Genomic DNA, 19,710 nt, shown 5'->3' on the forward strand with positions numbered 1-19,710 from the left:
AAAACGATGCCTGATGAGTAGATGAGCACACTGAATTTAACAATGATGTTTTTAGTAGAAGATGAAAGGGCACTTGTGTGCTGGCTTGGTATAACTCATTAATCAGTGGATCTCATCCAGCAGTGTTCCACCTGTCCTTTTAGTTTGTTCCATGCTGCTACCACTCTTTGTGCTTTTCTTTCACGTTAAATTTAATGGAGATCTCCTGAGCTCCCCTCTGTACTTTATTTTGTGTTTAAATGCTTCTGCTGAAGAAATGTATTGCAACAGGCCAAGGGCGGCTTTACATGTGTGAAATTCAGTGATTACACCTGAGAATTAAGTTCCGAATTCATCATCCCACTTAAAAAAAAAAACAGTTTTGAGAGTATGTCTGAGAGTAAAGCCCAGAGTTACATCTCCCTGTGATCAAATCCCTTTCCAGTAGTGATCTTAACTAGAAGTGATATAAATTGCTTATTTTTTCTCTAAGCCTAGTCCTAACTTAGTCCAACTTAGTTGGTTTGTTGGACACAGACAGTCCGAGCTCTGTGGATATTTGGATACTTCCTTAGGCACACGGATCAGCAATCTTCACCTGTGAATTCTAATGTATGGCATTGTTCCAAGTTAAATGAACCAGTGCCTGTACCAATCATGGCCTCCTAATAACCCCCATCTATGAACTGGCTTCATCTCTGTTCTCTTCCACAAGAGCTCCTGTGTGGTGAGTGTACTGTGAGTGCAGTATGGGCTGCTGTCGCATCATCCCATCAATCAGTCTGTATAAACCTATGCACATTTTGCACATATTTTATTGCTTTTACAGTGACTATGATCATCACATTTTGCACACACCTATGTATTTATTTTTTATTTTGTTGTCTTTTGTTTTATAACTATTCTTAAGTCTGTTTTTGCTTGTCTTAGGCTGGACTGCTGTAACACATCAATTTCCCTACGGGATTAATAAAGTATTATCTATCTATCATCCAGGTGGGGCTGCACACTGGTGGTGGAGGAGAGTCCCCATTACCTGTAAAGCACTTTGAGTGGAGTGTCCAGAAAAGCGCTATATAAGTATAAGGAATTATTATGATTTCCATTTTTAATATGTCCTGTTTAACAGAATATCGTTTAAAAAAAATTCACAAAAGGCACTAAAACTGAAACGAGAGTGACCACAAAATCCTTTGCCCACAATTTTGTTTGATGTGGTTCTAATCACGTTTTCCCGTTTTGTTTTAGGTTCTGCTGGTATCATTACAGTAGACCAGACACCCTCTGTTTTTTTTTTTTTGCCGGAGGAGAGGAAACTACCACTGCCAGTGTAAAAGTGTTACTGATCACAGAGACATGGAGATGTATCAGATGAAACCAGCCCTCGTTTTATAATTCGGCTTCACTTTTCCCGGGATGAAACTCGGTTTGGTGGCAGTAACACTAATGCTGACCACACATTCACGGAAAAAAAAAACTTTTAGCGCTGCTCAGGACACGTGCATCGTACATTTGCACTGTCGACATATATACACTTCTGTCAATCAATGGCACAACGAATTCAGAGACTGATTATATGTCATCAACAAGCTCAGAAAAACACAGCTTCCGCTGACACAATCCTCCTCTTTAACTAGTAACGCAGCGCTCGAGCTCGTCGTTTCTCCATCCTATTGGGTTATTCGGCAATCAATCATGGTGACGTACCCTTATCTCGCAGCTCCGTCTGTCCTCAGTCGCCATTGGCTGGTTTGTCTTAAAAAAACACCCATTTGCTGACGTGCTCCCTTTCCCGATTGGCTGCTGGCCTCGGTTTAAATTTAAAATGTACTGGGCGGTTTGCAGCGCTTGAACGTCAGGTACGGACTTGAGTGTGAAGAAAGCTGTTCGCGTTTGATGCTGTTTTACTCGTCGTTCGAGGTACGTATGAGTTTGTGCCGGGCTTTAGAAGTAATTGTTGCATGTTTCGGCGCTTTTTATTTTTGATGGAAATCGTCTCTGGGCAGACAGCGGGGTTACGGGGAGAATCGCAGCTTTCTTGGTAGTTGTGTTTTGGATTTTGCGCCTGTAAGGGAAAACGGAAAATTATCTGTCGGCCAGGTTTCACCGGGTAAGCCGCAGTACGTCTTCACTTTCGAGCTGCTTTATTCGTGATGGGACGGATGAATTGCGGCGTTGCTGTGATGCGGGTCAGCCGAAAGACAGTTCATGTGTGCGGGTGTGAGGCCGTGTTCACTCGCGGCTGCCTGCTTCAATGGCTGGATAAGTCATGATCGTGTCATTAAGTGTTGCTAAATCACTGAACGCAACGCCGAACTGCAGGCCTGTTTGTGACAATCAGACTTCTTGGAGGAAAGCTGTCACCTGGGTGAGTTTTTAGAAATTGCCAGTTACGTGTGAATCTCTCTTTAGTCTGTCGAAGCCCGTTTTTCAAGTTTAAGACGCGGTCTATCGCCTGAACCCACAGTACAGGCGATAACGTCTTTGTTGCTCATCTTTGCTAATGATCGATGAGGATGTAATAAAATCAGATGATCGCTGCATCCTTTCGGCTCAGTTCCGGGAAACGTGCATGGAACTTGCTTTCTTGTCCTCACATGTTTAAACGGGGCTGGGAGGTCCTCTCTATGCGGTGACGTAATCTTGCGAAGTACAGACTGTCGGTGAGAGAGAGATAATTCGTCTTTCTTTTTATGTCGTGAATGGGTTTTATGCCTGTGCTATTTGAATTCAACCACAGGTCCTAGAGTTGGACTTTTATCGTTTCTGGCTTCTGATAGCCCCTCCCGCAAGATAACATCTTTGTGTTTAAAATGGTAAATCTTCAGACACGATAGGGACACGTTCTTTGTCACCTACAATAAAAGAGCCAAGTGAAAAATCAGTGCTTTCCAGTATGGTCACATGGGCTGTATCTCAAGGTTTCTGGAACATGTCATTCCGCCCCTGCTTGGGAGTCTTGTTTTTTGTTCTGGTCTTGTGATGACACTGCCATAATGAAATTCATTGTTTTGGTTGGACTACAGGACTGGAAGCTGCTGTGTTTCAGCCTGTGTTGCTGTGTGTGGCCAGTGGTTTTATAGTCATGGAATGCACTGTTTCCTAAACATCAGTAAATAAGTTGAGCATTTACACAATGTTTAGTACATACTAGATTAGTTCTGCAGTGGTTGCCTTCAAAGAGGTTTAAGGATTTATATCTTTTCACAAGAAATCTGGGAAACTGTTTTTTGCTCTGTCACACATTTAGTGAGGTCAAACTGCATGTGATTCTTTTTTAAAAAATCCCAAATTCTTAATTCAGTATGGAAAATGACACCCGGCACTCTACTCCTGACTTGTATGTAGTTTTTGTTTTAAAATTCAAACATATACTGTACATAATCCAGTTAATGAGGGCTGAAAGCAATGAGTGGACCGAATCATGTCCACTGTGTAGTAACTAAAGGTACAGTGAATTTGTGCTGAAGGTGAGTGATATAGTGGATATGAAGTGGTATTGACAGTGGAGTCATGCTGAGTGTGCTTTTCCAAATTGGTCTCCACTGTTATCTGCCAGCCCAGCTGTGGAGCTGGCACTCTGGGCGTGGCCTGTCACTCACACTGGCTGTCTGCTCGCAGGATGAGTGTGGTTGCCGTGAACGATGAAAACTTTGGCGTGGATCCTGCACGAAGCTGCATCAGTTTGGAGACTTGCGATATCCTGCAGCCCACAGGAAGACCCTCCATCTTGCGCCAGTCCCAAAAGGAAAACATGCCTCCTAAAAGCTTGGCAAAGGGAGTGAAGGTATAGAACTTCTGAACTGTGTAAAACGCAATCCTCTTTCCAAATGAGCTCCGTTGGATCTTTTTAATTAAGCCCTTGAACACCTGTGTTGGAGAAGATGGGTACAGTTGCCACGTCTCCCTTTTGTTTCAGGTCTGTTTTCAGACGCCCTTGCGAGACCCCGTGACGCGCAAGATTGTCTCGTCAAACAAGGGAAGCCAGGTGGAGCGTGCTGATGGTCTGGATGACTGCACCAAGGCTATGGAAACTCTTTCCCTGGAAAACCACCCTGCTGCCATCACAGGGTGAGCTGCTGATGTGGGTTTGCGTTTGGTAGAACAGGAATCCACCAGTATTCTTACTCTTTATACCTGCTGCCACTGTTCTTTTTTCTGTGCTTCCTGAGGGGAGAGGAAGGGATAGGCAAAGGTGTTCTTGCCCAAGAGCTGTGCCCTAGAGTACTGTGTATGAGAGGTCACAAAGGAAGAGTCTGGCAAATGTTGAGTTTACCTGGACTTTTTGTGACCAAGCCTACTGAAATAGGACACTCTTTTGAGCTCTCAATACTTATTTTAGAGTGACTACAACTTCTACAGTCTTAATTCTTCATTTTACTGTGCTTTTTAGGTTTATTTTCTGAGCAAAGATTTTGGGACCAGGAGTCCTTTCCCTTTTGCCTTACTTTGCAGGAGTCTCCTGCTTGTTTTGAAGTCTGAAATATTTTGCAGAAAAATTACAAAGTCAGCATTGCATCTTACTTCTTGGGTAAAATTGTAATGTTGTATGTTTTAAACCACTTTAATTTCAAGGTCTTTCAAGGTTAAGACTTTACATGTTTGGATATGCCTATTTAACTGCATGACATTTAGGTCAGTGTTCTTGAATGTCAATACCTTAATACCTTTATATACCAGAAGTGGTGAATTTGACCTATTAGCATTTTAATGATTTTTTAAGACCAGTTGCTAGGCTTATCCATCTGGCTGTAACAAAAGGAGAACTGATGATTGTGGCAGAGGAGGAGCTGAGGAAAGGCCAGGATTTGTTGTGAGCATTTTGCTTGAGGAAGCAACAGTGTGTGTTTAGAAGTAAATGAAACATTTTTCCAAGAGGTTGAGACCTGTGTAAACTTGGTTATAAGAATAATTGCTGTTTTGGTGTGTGACATGGGCTTTATGGAGTGAGGCCTTTGTTGGAGGTGGTAAAATTAGTCTAAAATTCGCATCTGATATCTCATGAGCAGGCATTTTTAATGTTTTCTACATACTTTGTTGTGTGAGCTCTGGATAGTGAGTATTTTTCACTGTTTACTGGCGGTGAGTATCTCCATATAGAAATTGAATCTGAGTAAAATTAGCCATTGTTAAGTAATATGAGGCTTGCTTGAGTTTTTTTTCAGATCAGTTTTGTTTCCTTCAGGACAACTTCAGATTGGTTATTGGAGGCAGTCTTGAGAAATTTTGTCCTTCCTTGTTGAGCCATGCATCCTTAATTCTGTTCCCAGACCACCACCAGTGGTCCACAGACACTTTGAGAACCACTGTAATAGAACACTAAGCAAAATGTTATCATATAAAATAATAGAGTAATAGCAAATTAATAAGTGAATCAGCACATGGAGACTGAGCAGCTGGATCTTGAATGCTGTCCATGTGCAATGCAAATGACCAAGGGTTTTTCAAACAGCTGATGGCATTTTTTCCCCCAATTTCTTTTGCTTACAGTGCTTCATGTTTGGAATCCAAAGAAGTGGCTTCATTTGATGAACCCATGTCAGGTAATATGAAAACATCACAGTTTTATGGAAAGACTGTGTTTTCCTTAATTTCTCATTTTGTTTTGGCCATCAATGAACTTTATTTCATATAGCACCTTTTAATATGCTTCTAAATTCTAATCTCTCTGCCTTTTTTTTCTTTTTCAATGTAGATGGAAATGGATTCAACATGACTGATGTTCATTTTCCCGATGATGGGATAAGAATTGAAAGCAAAGGAGAATACAGTATTGATTTTGACCATCTTGATGCAATTAATCCTTTTAAAAGCTCAAGTCAGGTTGGGAATTCCCCAGTTAAGGCTATGAATACAGTGGAAACCCCAGCTCAGATGGCAGTCAGTCCAGAGAGGGGTGTTTCAGAGATCACCTCTGCGGATGACTCCATGTCAACCACACTTCCAATTTCTCTATCAATGGATAATTCGGATGCTGGACTGAAGACCGAAGTGGTTAACAGCCCTGTTGTAATTAAAGCAAGGGATGCGTCCAGTTTTGATATACCAGAAGATGCCAAAAATGAGTCGGATGATATTGTACTCAAGGCAGATGACATTCTGGACAACTTGGACCGCACTGCCCCTCTTTCATCTTCACTGACTCTACAGAACTCCCCACTCCCAGCTAAAGGCTCCTATGCTGTTGATTTCGATAGTCTGGATTCCATCAATCCTTTCAAGACTGGAGGCTCAAAGCTCCAAAACTCTCCTGTCTGTGGATTGAGCCAGCCCAGTACCACTTCCGCACTTACTACAGAGGTGCCTCAGAGGCTGGATTTGAACCAGTCTGCTGCAGAACCTCTGAAGTGTGGACTGGCTGAGGATCTCTTGGAGTTGGGTTTGATCCCAGACTCGTTCAGTAAAGAAGGTGCCAAGCCACCATTGCAAGAAACCCCTGGGCCTGAGGTCAGCACCACCGTCCCCACAACCTCTTTAATAAAGGATGACCCTCCTAGAAGTGATGCTGACAAGCCAACTGCTAACGCTCCTCCACAGCTGAAGGATGGACCAGTGAAGCTGGAGTTTAACTTTGACGACGGACAGGCCAAGTGTAAGCCGCCTCCGAAGAAGTTGGGGAAGAGGCCAGCTGGTGCCAAGGCCGTGCTGAAAAACGCAGTTGCAGCAGATGGAAAACGCACCCAGACCAAACCCTTACCAGAAGACACCAAGCCTGCTGAAGCTGACATTCCCATTCCTAAAGCATCCTACAACTTTGATTTCGATACGTTCGATGATCCCAGTTTTAACCCCTTTGGGATGGGTTCAAAAATCGGTAATTCTCCAGAACGTCCATCCAAGTTGGACAGTAGTTGTGAGGTTGGCATGGTGCAAGAGACTGCTTCCGAGGCTGCAGTTTCCCAGCCGACCGTGCCGGAGGAAAAGCCTGGAGAAGACGAAGTTGGTGGTTCCAGAGGGACTCTATCATTGTATGTATCCGTTTCCTAAGCTCTTATACTGGATTGGACCCTTTAACCTTGGGTTATGAATATTAAGCTATGTATTTTAATTTGGGACACAAGTTAGTCTCTTTGCATCTAGCTTCCATATGTCCAGTAGTACAGGCTTGTTTAACAAACTTAACACTGCTATTCAGACATTTGTGATTCCTAGTTTAAACAGTTAATGCATTTGAATTTGTCATTAGGTCGAGGTCTTTAAAAATCTGATGCATGATCATTTAGCACATTTTTCTTGTCTTAAAAGATTTAAGTATATGTACTTCTCTGAACTAATTCCAGAGCAGAAATATCGATTTTTGAGACCCTTTTTTTAGCATGCCTATATTTAAGTGTTGAAAAGCAGTGGTGCATGATGATTCATCTTGTAAAAGCAGTCATTTGTCTTGAGAGTACAAAAGTCACTCCTGCCAGGAGTATTACAGTACACTGACTTGAGTTTTTTTTTAATTTGAGGTTCTTAAATTGTTTAGAACAATACAAAACATGCTCATCTTATGTTGTGATCGCTTGGATTGAATTGTTCTCAATTTAGTTTTAAAAATCGGCAGGTAAGCATGTTATCTAGATTCCAACAATGGAATAAATGTAATTATTTCACATAGAAACTAGCCGATTTGAATTGAAAAGTTTCAGTTTTTTTATCCTTATTTTTCCCCCCCTAGGACTGAGGTGAAATCTACTGTTATTCAGGACTCTTCAACAAACAAAGTAAGAATTGGGTATTTTGTAACTTACTGTGCTTAGCAAATTGACTGTACATTGCTTTAAATTATAGCCTACATAAGGCTCAAGACCTGATGCTACCAAATCGTCGACACTTTCTGCTACCTTCCTTGGCTCTTGGGATCAGAGAGCTGCAGAATGAGCCGTGTATTGTGTACTGCTTGAATTCAAGTGTTTGACCTTGCAGTGGTCCCTCGTGATCAATTTTTAAAGCCCGTTTCAGTTTAAATGCCTAAGTTTCAGTTCCAACATGTGTGAAATTCTTAGTTATTAGTAATTCATTGCACAAAACTAAATTAGTTGCTTGTTCTGTTGTAAAAGAGGTATTATTGATGTAATGTTGTATCTGCAGTGAAGACAATGGGGACCCTATAGAACTTGCAAAAATGAATTTTGTTGTGGAAAGATTAGATTCTTAGGGATATTTTTTATTTCCAGACCGAGACTTTTGAACTGTGCGATAATGGTGGCAGTGCCAAAGAGAGAGAGCCTATAGCCATTTCTGAGAATCTGGCCGAAGAGTGTCCTAGAAGCCTGACGGAATCGGCGCAGAATGCAACAAATACCATCACGTCAAATTCGGAGTTGGCATGCAATGAGATATTTATGTCGGGGACAGAATGTAAGACTTTTTTAGATAACTCTTATTGGATTTGTAAGACTATTCCAACTACAGTTGCAGAATTTAGCAAATAATTTAGTTCCATAATTTGTTTACTTTAATTTTTATATTAAGATGCAGTTGAATATTTAGTGATGTGTTAAGCTTAAACCCCAGTTTTGCTGTATTTTCAGCCTAATATATTGTTAATATAGATAATAGAAATATGATGCAGGCGTTGCATGGATATTATAAGGTCCATACTTAATTAAAACATTTTCTTTTCCAGTTCTTTCTGGAGGATTTGATGACCCAATTGATTATCTGGAGCAATTTGGGTCATCTACAGTAAGTATGTTCACTGGAGAACAGATTTTAAATTGTGGGTAGACTGTTCTTAGTGTGCTCACAATTAGTGTTTATAAGGCTTGCCTTCATTACTTGCAAAACTGAAGTTCATATCAAGGAAAGACTTCAACATTGGACTTTACATGAATTAACCTTTTGGTGTGCCCAAATTAGCCGAGTTATAATACTTGAACATGCAGAAAAGTGGGTGCAATTAACTTATTATTTTTTGTAGAGTCCACTTTTGTTTTTTTCCATCTCGGGTCTAAAATCTCAGAATCGGAATGTGTTGAAAACAAATTTTGTTTGCTTTTTCTAATACGCTAGTGACAGGATATTTTAAATGCACAAACCTTTTGTGGTTTTTGCCTTGCATTACACTGGTAATTCAGGTGCTGAAATGGTAAAAGTTTGAAAATTGAAACACTAGTTAATGACTGTGGTGATATGCATCAATATTTTATTGTGATTTTTTTTTTCCCCATTCAGTTCAAAGAATCAGCCTTGAGGAAGCAGTCGCTGTACATGAAGTTTGACCCTTTGCTCAGAGAGAGCCCCCAGAAATCTGCTCCCCGATATGCAGAAATGAGCGGAGTTCAACTCCCACTTCCTCTTGCGTCTCGGTACGGATCTTCCTGTTTGAAGCACAAACAGCTTAAATGGGTGATCTGTGCTCAATAAGCAAGCAAAAGTCTTTTCGTCTCTATTCAAATGTCTTCAATGTCAAGATCCAAAACAAGGCTGTTGAGGAATTCTTTGCATTCTTTTACACCTACTCAGTGGATTAAAGCAGTGTTTGGATTGCAGGATGGAGGCACTTAAGGCTGGAGCTGAGAGCATGCAGAAGACTGAAGACAAGCACGGAGGACTCAGCTTTCTTGAAAGCTTCCCAACAGCAGTAAGTGTTCTTGAACATTCAGATGCTCATCTTTCTTAGGACAAATTTAGTTCTGTCCCAGAATGAGCTATGGGAAATAAGCTGCAGGAAAACCTGAGTTAGTGGATAACGTAAAGTGTGATTACATTTTGGCTGCCTTGACTTGTGGCTTCTTGCATGTTTTTTTTCTGCTTCAGTAGGGTACTTAAATACCCTTTCTGGCAAAAGAACAGCAGTGATGTTGCAGTATGGCTGTGTATTCATGTGTGAAGCACAGTTACATCGTTTCCTTGGCTCGTGATCTGCATTATTTAATTTGGGAGTTCTGATCTCATAAAGTACTTTTTTGACAGAGTGTAGACCTGTAAGAACTCATCTGCTTCAAGTATCTGGTGAAAGTTTAGCTTTGTCAGTGGCAAGCTTGTGAACGAATCTTACACTATCTGATCTCTTCAGGTTGTGAATGTTTTCTCCCACTAAGGCTGACTCTCTAGCAGCCTTGTGCAATCTAAATGTTTCTGCAAGTGCTCATAGTAAAGTTGCAGTAACTGAACTGTCTGAAGTATCTGGTTTACAAAATGCACTCAGTCTTACTACACAGTCATGTTCTTGCTGTTATGTCTGTAACTAGAGGTCTTAAACTGCCAGTAACAAGTTTTTTTTTTAATGTCTAAAGTCTAAAGACAATGGGTATGGCAAGCCCTAGTTCTTCAGTGTAGAAGTTTAGGTTGTAGATTGTAAATGTATTTTTTTTTTTTTTAGCTTGAACAATGCTGCAAAGTGAGTGCATTAGAAAGAAAGGTAATTGTACCAATGTAGTTCAGGTGGGGAGCTGCGTCGGCATGTGTAGGCTGCAAAGGAACAAGCAATAGGTTTATTCCCTGCTGAAGAAGGCTCCAAGGCCAAAATATTGTGTTTTCTTCCTTCTCTTTTCAGCATGGAATAAACTTGTTCCTTTGTACCAATGTGATCGTTTTAGTCATGGTTTTCAGACAGTTGGCACTTCTGTTTGATTTGAAACTTTTCTGGCAGTTGACCAGTGTTGGTTATAAAGGTGATTTTTATTTAGTTCTATGGTTTTTCTTTCTAGGAAGCAGATCTGCTGGCACCCACAGGCCCCAGTGCCTTAGGTTCTTTAGTTCCCGATTTCCCTCTTCCAGGAGCTGGTGAAGATGCCATTTTTGATGTTCTGAAATACAGCCAGAAAGACATGGATGCTGCCATTGAGAGAGTCCGCCTGGAGGTAGAAGTCTTTTGGTCGCATTGAAATGTAAAAGTCACGCCCCATCTCGGCAGATTTCTTCTAATGGAGAATGAGCCTTCCTCCAAATGGACACAACTAAACCAAGTAACTCAATCCTGAGTGGGCTGTTGTGCAATAGCTCAAGTACAACACCACTCCCCTCCCACCTTAAAATGTAACCTAATTTTTATACATCAGAATTTATAAATTCAATATTTTTATTTAATTTTATGTAGTACTTTAACATGGGTGTAGCTTGTGGGTTTTGTATCTTTCTGGTTCAGGACTTAAGCCCTTTCATCTCTCTTCAAGTTACGTGTAGTGATAAGGCTGGCTTCACAACAAAGTCTTGCGATCAGCATGTGCCTTTTTGAAAGGTGTTTTTGTTTTCTGGGCGTTTGTGCCTGGCTTATTCAGTAAGTCTTTTGAATAAATTAGAATCTGTAGATACTGGATTGATAAAGGTTAATTCCATGCTGAAAATACATGTTAGTGAAGCTGTTTTTTTACTTTTTAGTGTGAAGTTAACCTTTTAGTTTTTTCCTTTTAGTTGATTCACAAGCTAAAATTCTTGCATTTTATATACTCTGTATACAGACACTTGTTTTATTTTCTTATTTCTACCTAAAGTAAAGAAATGTATCAAAGCTTAATTTTATGCCATTAGAGTATTGCACAGATAAGTCTCATTTACTTTACCAGCACCCAGCTTGCCAATCCAGCATCATTTGTTTGGTTTTGGATGAATTTAGTGAAACCACATAGACTGCTACATAGAAGGATGAAAGTAAGGATATCCACTTTCTCTTTAAGGTGAAGGACAAAGAGTGTGAAATTGCAGAATGGCAGGACAAATATGAAAAATTACGTATAGATTACCAAGAAATGGGGTATGTATGTTCTGTAATATTACTAAATGTTGTAAATATTTTAAAACCTCCATAAACTGAAGTCTTTTGTTTTTGTTTAGGAAAATCGTGTCTGGTTTTGAAGCAACAGTAGCTCAAATTATGGGTAAGTTCAGTTTTTTTATTTACTATTTAAAGTTAACACTCTAAAGCAGGAGTGCATAACATGGCCCTTCAGTGAATTTAATTTGGCCTGTGGTTTTTTGTGAAAAGCTGATTAAGATCCACCAGCTGAAGGGTTTTTAGAATATATTGAATAAACTGTACTACACTGCCCTCTACTGGAAATTTGCGTTCACTATAAACTGTTCAAGGCTTAGACACCTTTTACCAACAACTGTTTGAAACAGTTGAACATGTTTCTTAATTTGAAGAGTAACTTCAAAGAATAACCTGTGTTGATTTCTGTGTTTTGTTTCCAGATGAAGGCCAGAAGCAGAAGGAAGCTGCTAGTTTAGAAATCGAGAAGGCCCTTCAGGAGAAACAGCAGGTCCTTCTGGACTTGAACTCAATGGAAAAGTCTTTCTCCGACCTCTTTAAGAGGTTTGAGAAGCAGAAAGTAGTGATTGAAGGCTACAGAAAAGTGAGTTGGAAACCTTCTTGATAAAATAAGTGGGGAAAAACAAGAGGGGTTTCTTCATAAACAGTTCTTCGTGGTTTAAGGTATTATGAAATCTTGGTGTTTAACTCGTAAGGATTTTCTTGTGAAGTCATCCTAAATATCACTTTAGTAATTTACGGATTGTGATTGATTTGGTATGTGCTGACCATTTTGTTTTGTATCAGTTCTTCCTCACAAGAAAATGACAGCTTTTATGTAATATTTGCCGCATACAAGTCGGCATACACAACGGTTGTTCTTAATATAGTCTTTGATGAGTAATGGAAATGGAACAAAAGGATTTAATGACATCTGAAATGTCTTGATGCTTTCAGAATGAAGAAACGCTGAAGAAATGTGCTCAGGACTACTTGGCAAGAATCAAAAAGGAAGAGCAAAGATATCAGACACTCAAGGCACATGCTGAGGAGAAGATAGGCCTGTAAGTGTTCCTAGGTTCTAATTCTATGGGGATTCTTACACAAATTGCTTCAAAACTGCAGTAAACTTCCTCACTTCATAGGTATTCTGGCCCTCTTAATCAGCCTTGAGTTGAGTGGTCTTAATTTGACATTCATTTAGCAGTTTTGTGACAAAAGTAACTAACACCACCCTTCTGTTCAGCAGAAAGACCACTGGGGTTAGAAACCAAATGAAACATTTCATGAAGTAGTAATGCACCATAAATGTTTTATGTGCTCAATGAAGAAGTATCCCGAACAGATGTTTCTGCTTGGTTTTAGTGCCAATGAAGAGATTGCCCAAGTGAGATTAAAGCTGAAGGCGGAAACGGCAGCTTTGCAGGCACAGCTGCGCCGGGAACAGGTGAAAATCCAGTCGTTGGAGAGAAGCCTCGAACAAAAGGTACATCGATCGAAGTTGACTAGTCTGGAACTTCTACCTGCTCAGAGCAAGGTTACCAGGAACATGGGAAAGTGGATATCATCTTTTATCCCTGTACTAGCGTTAAACCTTCAGTCTTAATTGAGGCAAATGAGTTTTGATGTGCATGACTTATTTGGACTGTAAGAGTCTCAGTGGGCTGTTAATTGAGAGGGCAGTAGAAACTTTCTATAACCTAATGTCTAGTCAATGAGCCACACCTTTTTTTTTTAAACAGCTGAAGGCATTCAGTTCTTTTCATGGGTACTTTAAAAATATTGATTTGCAGTGTTTAAAATTAGCAAGAATTGAGATTATTATACATCTGTCAAAAATGAGAATGCCAATTAATCTGAATGTTATCTCCTAGTACTTCTTGACATTGATTAGTGTCATAAAGGTTGACAGAACCCAAGATGCGACAATGCCGGCAGTCTCTCACCAGAGATGCAGGAGTGTGATGTACATGTTGTTTTAGTGGATACTCTGACCTTCTTGGCTAAATTGCTAAAAACTTAACATTTTTCCAAATTTATAGAGCAATATCTTGTCAAAATAGCCCCAGAGAGAGTTTTGGTACTGATTTAGTTGACAGTTGTGTAGATTAGAGGTTGTATTGTCTAAATGGAAATGTGTACTGTCTGGTCAATCACTTGTTCCAGTATGTGAGTAAACAGAAACCAAGTGCACTTGGCTTCAGGAGCTGCTTTTGATCTCAAACTGCCTCAGTGTTGTCCTGCCCACTCCACATAGTACCTTAATGCCATGGTTGATGAGACATCATTTAGATTTGACGCCGATTGTGTAGTAGGACTCATCCCTATCCTCCCAAGTCTGTCACACTATGGGTTGACAAGCAGTAGTGCCACATTCACCTTCATGCACGGTTTTAAACCTTTTAGCATTACATGTTATGACCCTGATCTAATGTTGCTTGATGTATCTGTGGTCACCGCCTCTATAAGACTTTTTGAAGCTTAGGAAAATGTAAGATAAAGAACTAGACATTTCTGGAAAGATGAGGACTTTTTGCTTGAAGAATCACTTTGACAATCTGAGAATTTGCAACTGATTAGTGCCAATAAAAATATCAATATTAAATGTTTTATTAATCTTTATATTATCTCTTAATAAATCTATCCTTCCCAATGAATTCTCCAGTTAGTGCTGGATATCCCATGTGTGCATTAATAGTCATGTTTGCTTTTAAAAATATTTACAATTGTATATTTTTTCTTTCACAGGAAAAAGAGAATGAGGAACTCACCAAGCTTTGTGATGAACTCATAGTGAATGTGCAAAAAACCTGAGATTATTAACATGATTTATTTGTTCTGTTTTCTTTGTCTGATCTATTGGTTTTTATAAATGTTGTAGATAATTCTTTGTTCATAGAAATAAAGCAACAATGCAGGATCCGCTGACTTACTGCTAATGAGTGTTGTGTTACTCAGATATTAAACCTGTGGGTCTCTGTAATTTAAAGCAATTTTTTAAACCTCCATTTTCTTCCTGCATCTAATTACTTTCGTTTTGCATGTAAGAACATAAAGATTCAAGAGAATGTTATTCATCTAGCTAGTTTGGTTACTAGTAAGCACTTGATCCAAAGATCTAATCTTGCCATTTCCTGAAGAAAGCCAGTTACAGGTTTTGACAGCACAGTTGCTTATTCCATATTTGCGCTTTGTTTAAAGAAGTGCCTTCTGTTCTTGGTTTGAAATACTTTCTCTTGCTTTCTGTGTGCATTTAAGTTTGTGTTCATTCGAGTCCAACTCTTTGTGACTTTAGTGTGCCAGGCCTGTCTGTCAACACCTGCTTCTCTGAGCTCTTGCAAACTCAAATTCATTACTCCAGTAGTACTGTCTTTCCTCTTAACCTCTGCTGTCCCTTCTTTTCCCTTCAGTCTTTCCTAACATCAACCGTCTCCAGTGAATCCTGTCTTTGCATTATATGGCCAAAGTATATGAGTTCGTTTTACTGTCAATCCTTCCAATGAACGGTCTGTTTATTTCCTTGAGTATTGACTGATTTGATTAGATTAGACTAAGGATCTCTCAAATTTCTCCAACAGTTCAAAAGCATTGATTTTATGACGCACATCCTTCCTTATAGTCCAACTCTCACATCCAAAAGTTACTACAGGGAAGACCACAGCTTTCACTATTTAGTTTTACTTTGTTGACAATGTAATATCTTTGCACTTTAATACTGTATGTTATTCAGATTTGCCATAGCTTTCCTCCCTAGAAGCAAGCGTCTTTTGATTTAATGACTACAATCGCCATCTGCCGAGGTTCTTGAGCCCAAGAAAATAAAATCTGTCACTACCTCCACTTCTCCATATGTTTGCAAAGGATTAATATGGCCCGTTGACATTTGTTTTTTTTGTTACCAATATTCTAAAATGAAGCCTTTGTCCACACTCCAGGCCTAAGTAATTGTTTTTGTAATTGGCTTGTTTTATCTCTGACTGAATGAGTTTGCTCATAGTCAATTTATTTTCAAATGGCAGCTGGTGCTCACCCATCTACCAGTTTTCAATGAACAGATTGCTTTTTAATTTTTTTCCATGTGTTCTTAGTATACATAAGATTCACTCAGTCTATCACCTGTGCTTTTACCTTTGGCTAGCTAAACTATCCCTGCAATGTTGGGTGTTATACAAGTTTTCAGTGCAATATGGTGAGGCTTGAGTATGTACTTTGCAGTGGTCTTTCTGGAGCCTAATGACTTTCTTGTGTTAATATTAGTAATGATAAAGAATAAAGGACCATTCTGTTAATTTCTATGCTGAGAAATAAGTGTTTTTACACTTGAGCTGTCTTTAAGAATTTCCACTGTATATAAATGACAAGCCATATGAGGCAGATGGTTTGGGTCAAAAACTGCATTTTATTCTGAAGCAGGGAATACATACTGTATGGCGTTGAATAGAGATCCTTAGTCATATTATCCAGGAAAGTAATAGTACTATTGTGATGTGCACCTGGTTTAGCCCCCTAGCCCTCAAAATATTTGTAAAATTAAGTGCATTGAAGTGTTCAGGCATTGTACCATAACTAAACATTGTGTAGATGCAGACATGCTGTCCAGAGCTTCACACATCAAACTTAAAAATAAAGAGTAAAAGGTTCAAAGTTGAGTGGCTGTTGTAGGCATTTGACCCAATATAAAATAGGCTAATATTGGCCAACCTGAAGAATGGTGACAGCCGGATACCCTCTGTATCGAAACACTTAAATGAAAAAAAAAAATTGTGAGACTTATGAAAAACCTTTGCAATGTAGACTAGACATTTCCATTTTGAACACTTCCAAAAAGGCTGCAGCTTTTCACCTCTATAGCCTGAACTTGTTGCGTCTCTGAAGCCACGCAGGGCTGGTTATGGTCAGAACAGGGGTGGAAGACCTCCAGGGAAAAGCAGGCAGGTGCTGGAGGGCCGTGAGGTGATATTCTTCCAGATTTTGCAGATGTCTGCTGCAGTATAGTGACTGCGGGGGCTGTCCTGTAGGCCTTACTGTGGATTAAATATAAAACCATGAGGGTGTAGGTCCAGTCGTATTACCGTCTTCTGTTCCCTTCTTCCAATTCAGGGGCGTGGGGGAGCTGGAGCCCTGGCAAGCAACAGGCTCAAGCCAGGGCAGGCCCTGGGCGGGATGCCCATCCTCCGCAGGGCAGACAAACGCCCACATCCAGGGCCAATTTTCCCTGTTTTAGCCAATTAATCTGCCAGTATGTTTTTGGACTGTGTGGGGCAACTTAAGCATCCCATTACCTAATTGAACTCTGTTTGGTTGTCTAAATTCAGTTAGATGATTCTTGCTAAGGTGGAAATTGGAAGAGACCTGCTGTTCAGCAGCCTGTGTTAAATCAAGGTTTGACTTGATAGTCATTAAAAATCCCATGACACTTTTTGGAAGCAGATGAATCCAAGGGTTACTAGCTAAACCCCTTTTCCTGGCTAATTTCCCACCTCGGTTTCACGGGCAAAGCGTTTACTCTTTTCCAACAGCCGTGTGGTAGGGCTGCTGGCGCAGATTAGCTGCTGTGTTGCTCAGGTAGGCCCTGGTGCTGCACCTTGGTGTTGGAGGAAGTGGGTCCTCTTCTGTCCTGCCGCCTTTGGGATGTCAATGGCAATATGTAGTACCCTCCGGGTTTATCCATATATATTTGCATATTCCTTTAGTGTCATTTGCATAGGAGTGAGGGGACATTGGTTGTTTAGTGTACAATGTTTCTAGAGTCACCTAAAACAAATTAGGGCACTATATTAAATTATAGGTTGTGTGTGTCTTGTGATGGACTGTTGTTTCCTGCTGGTTGTAGTCTTGCTTGTGCTTTATGCTTTCAATCCTGGACTCATAAGTCACAACATTCAACCTTTACAGGAATAAATGGCTACTGATCAGAATAGGATTTGTTGAAATACAGCAATGTTTCAGTCAAATGTTTACAGTCCCATTGCTTTTACCATGGAGGGGGTGTGACTCCATCTGATTTAGTATCATGTGCAAAGTTAAGTAGTTTACTGGTGTAATTATATATATATAATATATAATATGATTTGAATTCTGAAAGCACATTTTTTTTGCCACATGGTGGCAGTAGATGACAAGTCATCACAACCAGCTATCTTGTTCAAAATGCAAAGGTGTTACACAAAATACCTTTCAGGTAGAAAAAAGGCTTCTTCCTTTGTTCTTCAGATGTACATATCGTCCTGTCACTCCTTGAACGAAAAGGTTTTTGGTTCCCTACGTTAGGTTAAACAGAGGGTTTATTGTCATTGACATGACAGAGGGTGCAACTTCTGTTAAAATTGTTTAGAAATAAGAGTTCAGAAATGTGCTCATACGGGACAGAAAGGAAGGCAAGACCAAATTATTAACCTGGTATTTGTACTGGTATGAAGGTAGAATCACAATTTCCACTGCCTGGCCGGTTCTGACATTTAAAACCAGTCTTTATCCACCTGCCATACGACTTACCTGTCGAGACAGCACGGCGTCCTTTCTGAGAAGCGGTGGAACTAAGCATTTTTAAAACAAAAAACAAGCTCTTTGCAATTGTAAATACAATAGCTGAAAATGAAATCAAGTGGGTAGGTGGTGAAAGTAAAAGTTCACCTAACTTTCTTCTCCGTTTTATTATATATAAAGTAGACCTGACAAGAGTCCGTATTTAAATGTTTTAAGTTGATCAATGACAAGTTCCGGTATATTATGTGATTGTGATTTTGTTTTTCCGTCATAGTTTCAGATATGCCTTGAAATGCAACCGAAATGAGACCAAACTTTTAGATTTCCTAAAACCCCCTTGCCAGTTTAAGAGGGGGCTTCCGCTCTGCCACTAGAGTACGCTATACGACCTCTAATTACTCATGCATAGCATCACTACGGGTGGTTGACTTAATTCTGATACATGGTAAAGGGTGTAGAACCTTCTCACATGGGAGCAGTTTGATTAAGTACAGGGCGTGCAAGTGGCTGGTGGTGGCTGGTTTTGTTTTTGGTGTGTGTGACCTGTAACTCATCTTCAGGGAGTTCAAGGTCTTGTGACCATTAGGAGTTTCTGAGCACACAGGTGCTTAGCAAGGGCCAGTCACAGTGCCTTAAGTGCATTTTTTTATCTGTTGCGTATTAAGAACAACAACAATATATAGGAAAGTCCTGTGGATTTGAAGCTCATTTTCTGCATACAGAACTATCGTGACAAAAAGGGTTGTTTCCTAGTTCAAAATCAAGCAACAACTGTTACTGTGTGTGTGGTAGTAAAACTTGGTAAATCCCATGTGTGCAGTGTGAGAATGAAGAAATAATTGAACTGTACACTCCACACTTCCTATTTCCCATAGAAAGAGCTGTCACAGACATAATGGATGAGGTGCTGATTGTTTGATGTGAACAGCCTTCTGTGACCAGATGAATACTGGATTGAAACCAAACAAGACCTGGCATTTTCAGTGCGGACAAGCTTTAAATCTGTACCTATACAATGGGATTGCGGGCTTAATTTAGTCTGGGGGAACTGGCATCAGTATCTCCTCACAGTGCTGAAAAACTTTCCACAACACTTCAAATTCAGTTTAACCAAATTAATTTGGTGGTTTCATTTTATTGAACTTTTCCACGGACTTAAGTCTAAACTGTAATTGTCCGCCGAGCACAAGGAGTCTTGCTGTCTGACTGTAATTCTATAATGCAGGGGTTGGCTAGTACCTTCATCCTGTGCAAAATTCTGAATTCAGTTTCATTGCTCAGTGAACATGAGTCTACAGATTAGTTACCCCCTACCCCCTTGCCTCCTGAAATAGCTATCACATTTGAAGTGATGTGCAGCTATTGCAGGAAACAGTTAATTTCAATCTTAATGTAAATGAAAAAAAAAAACGTCTTTCATTCAGTATTGGATGCCCCTCCATGCTACTCTGGCAACAGCCTTCAGCAACGTTCCTGGGTCGTTCAGCGAGCTTTGCTGTGCCTATAAGGTAGCAGATGGATTCCGAGGCACTGAGTGGGAGAAGTGACAGAGAGCCAAGCTACAG

General features: G+C 40.0%; 1 protein-coding gene across 1 annotated transcript; it reads left to right on the plus strand.

Moving 5' to 3' along the window:
* The first annotated feature begins 1,790 nt into the window (after positions 1 to 1,790).
* Positions 1,791 to 14,587, plus strand: tacc3 (transforming, acidic coiled-coil containing protein 3). Its single transcript, XM_015344370.2, has 17 exons — positions 1,791 to 1,899; positions 3,601 to 3,766; positions 3,899 to 4,050; positions 5,470 to 5,522; positions 5,675 to 6,947; positions 7,643 to 7,688; positions 8,142 to 8,325; positions 8,594 to 8,652; positions 9,142 to 9,275; positions 9,460 to 9,550; positions 10,620 to 10,772; positions 11,586 to 11,662; positions 11,743 to 11,786; positions 12,103 to 12,263; positions 12,617 to 12,723; positions 13,025 to 13,145; positions 14,408 to 14,587. Exons 2-17 carry the CDS (start codon positions 3,602 to 3,604, stop codon positions 14,471 to 14,473), a joined length of 2,886 nt encoding a protein of 961 aa, XP_015199856.2. The 5' UTR covers positions 1,791 to 1,899; position 3,601; the 3' UTR covers positions 14,474 to 14,587.
* Positions 14,588 to 19,710: the final 5,123 nt, after the last annotated feature.

Source organism: Lepisosteus oculatus, chromosome 1, assembly GCF_040954835.1.
Source record: "Lepisosteus oculatus isolate fLepOcu1 chromosome 1, fLepOcu1.hap2, whole genome shotgun sequence".
Lineage (NCBI taxonomy): Eukaryota > Metazoa > Chordata > Actinopteri > Semionotiformes > Lepisosteidae > Lepisosteus > Lepisosteus oculatus.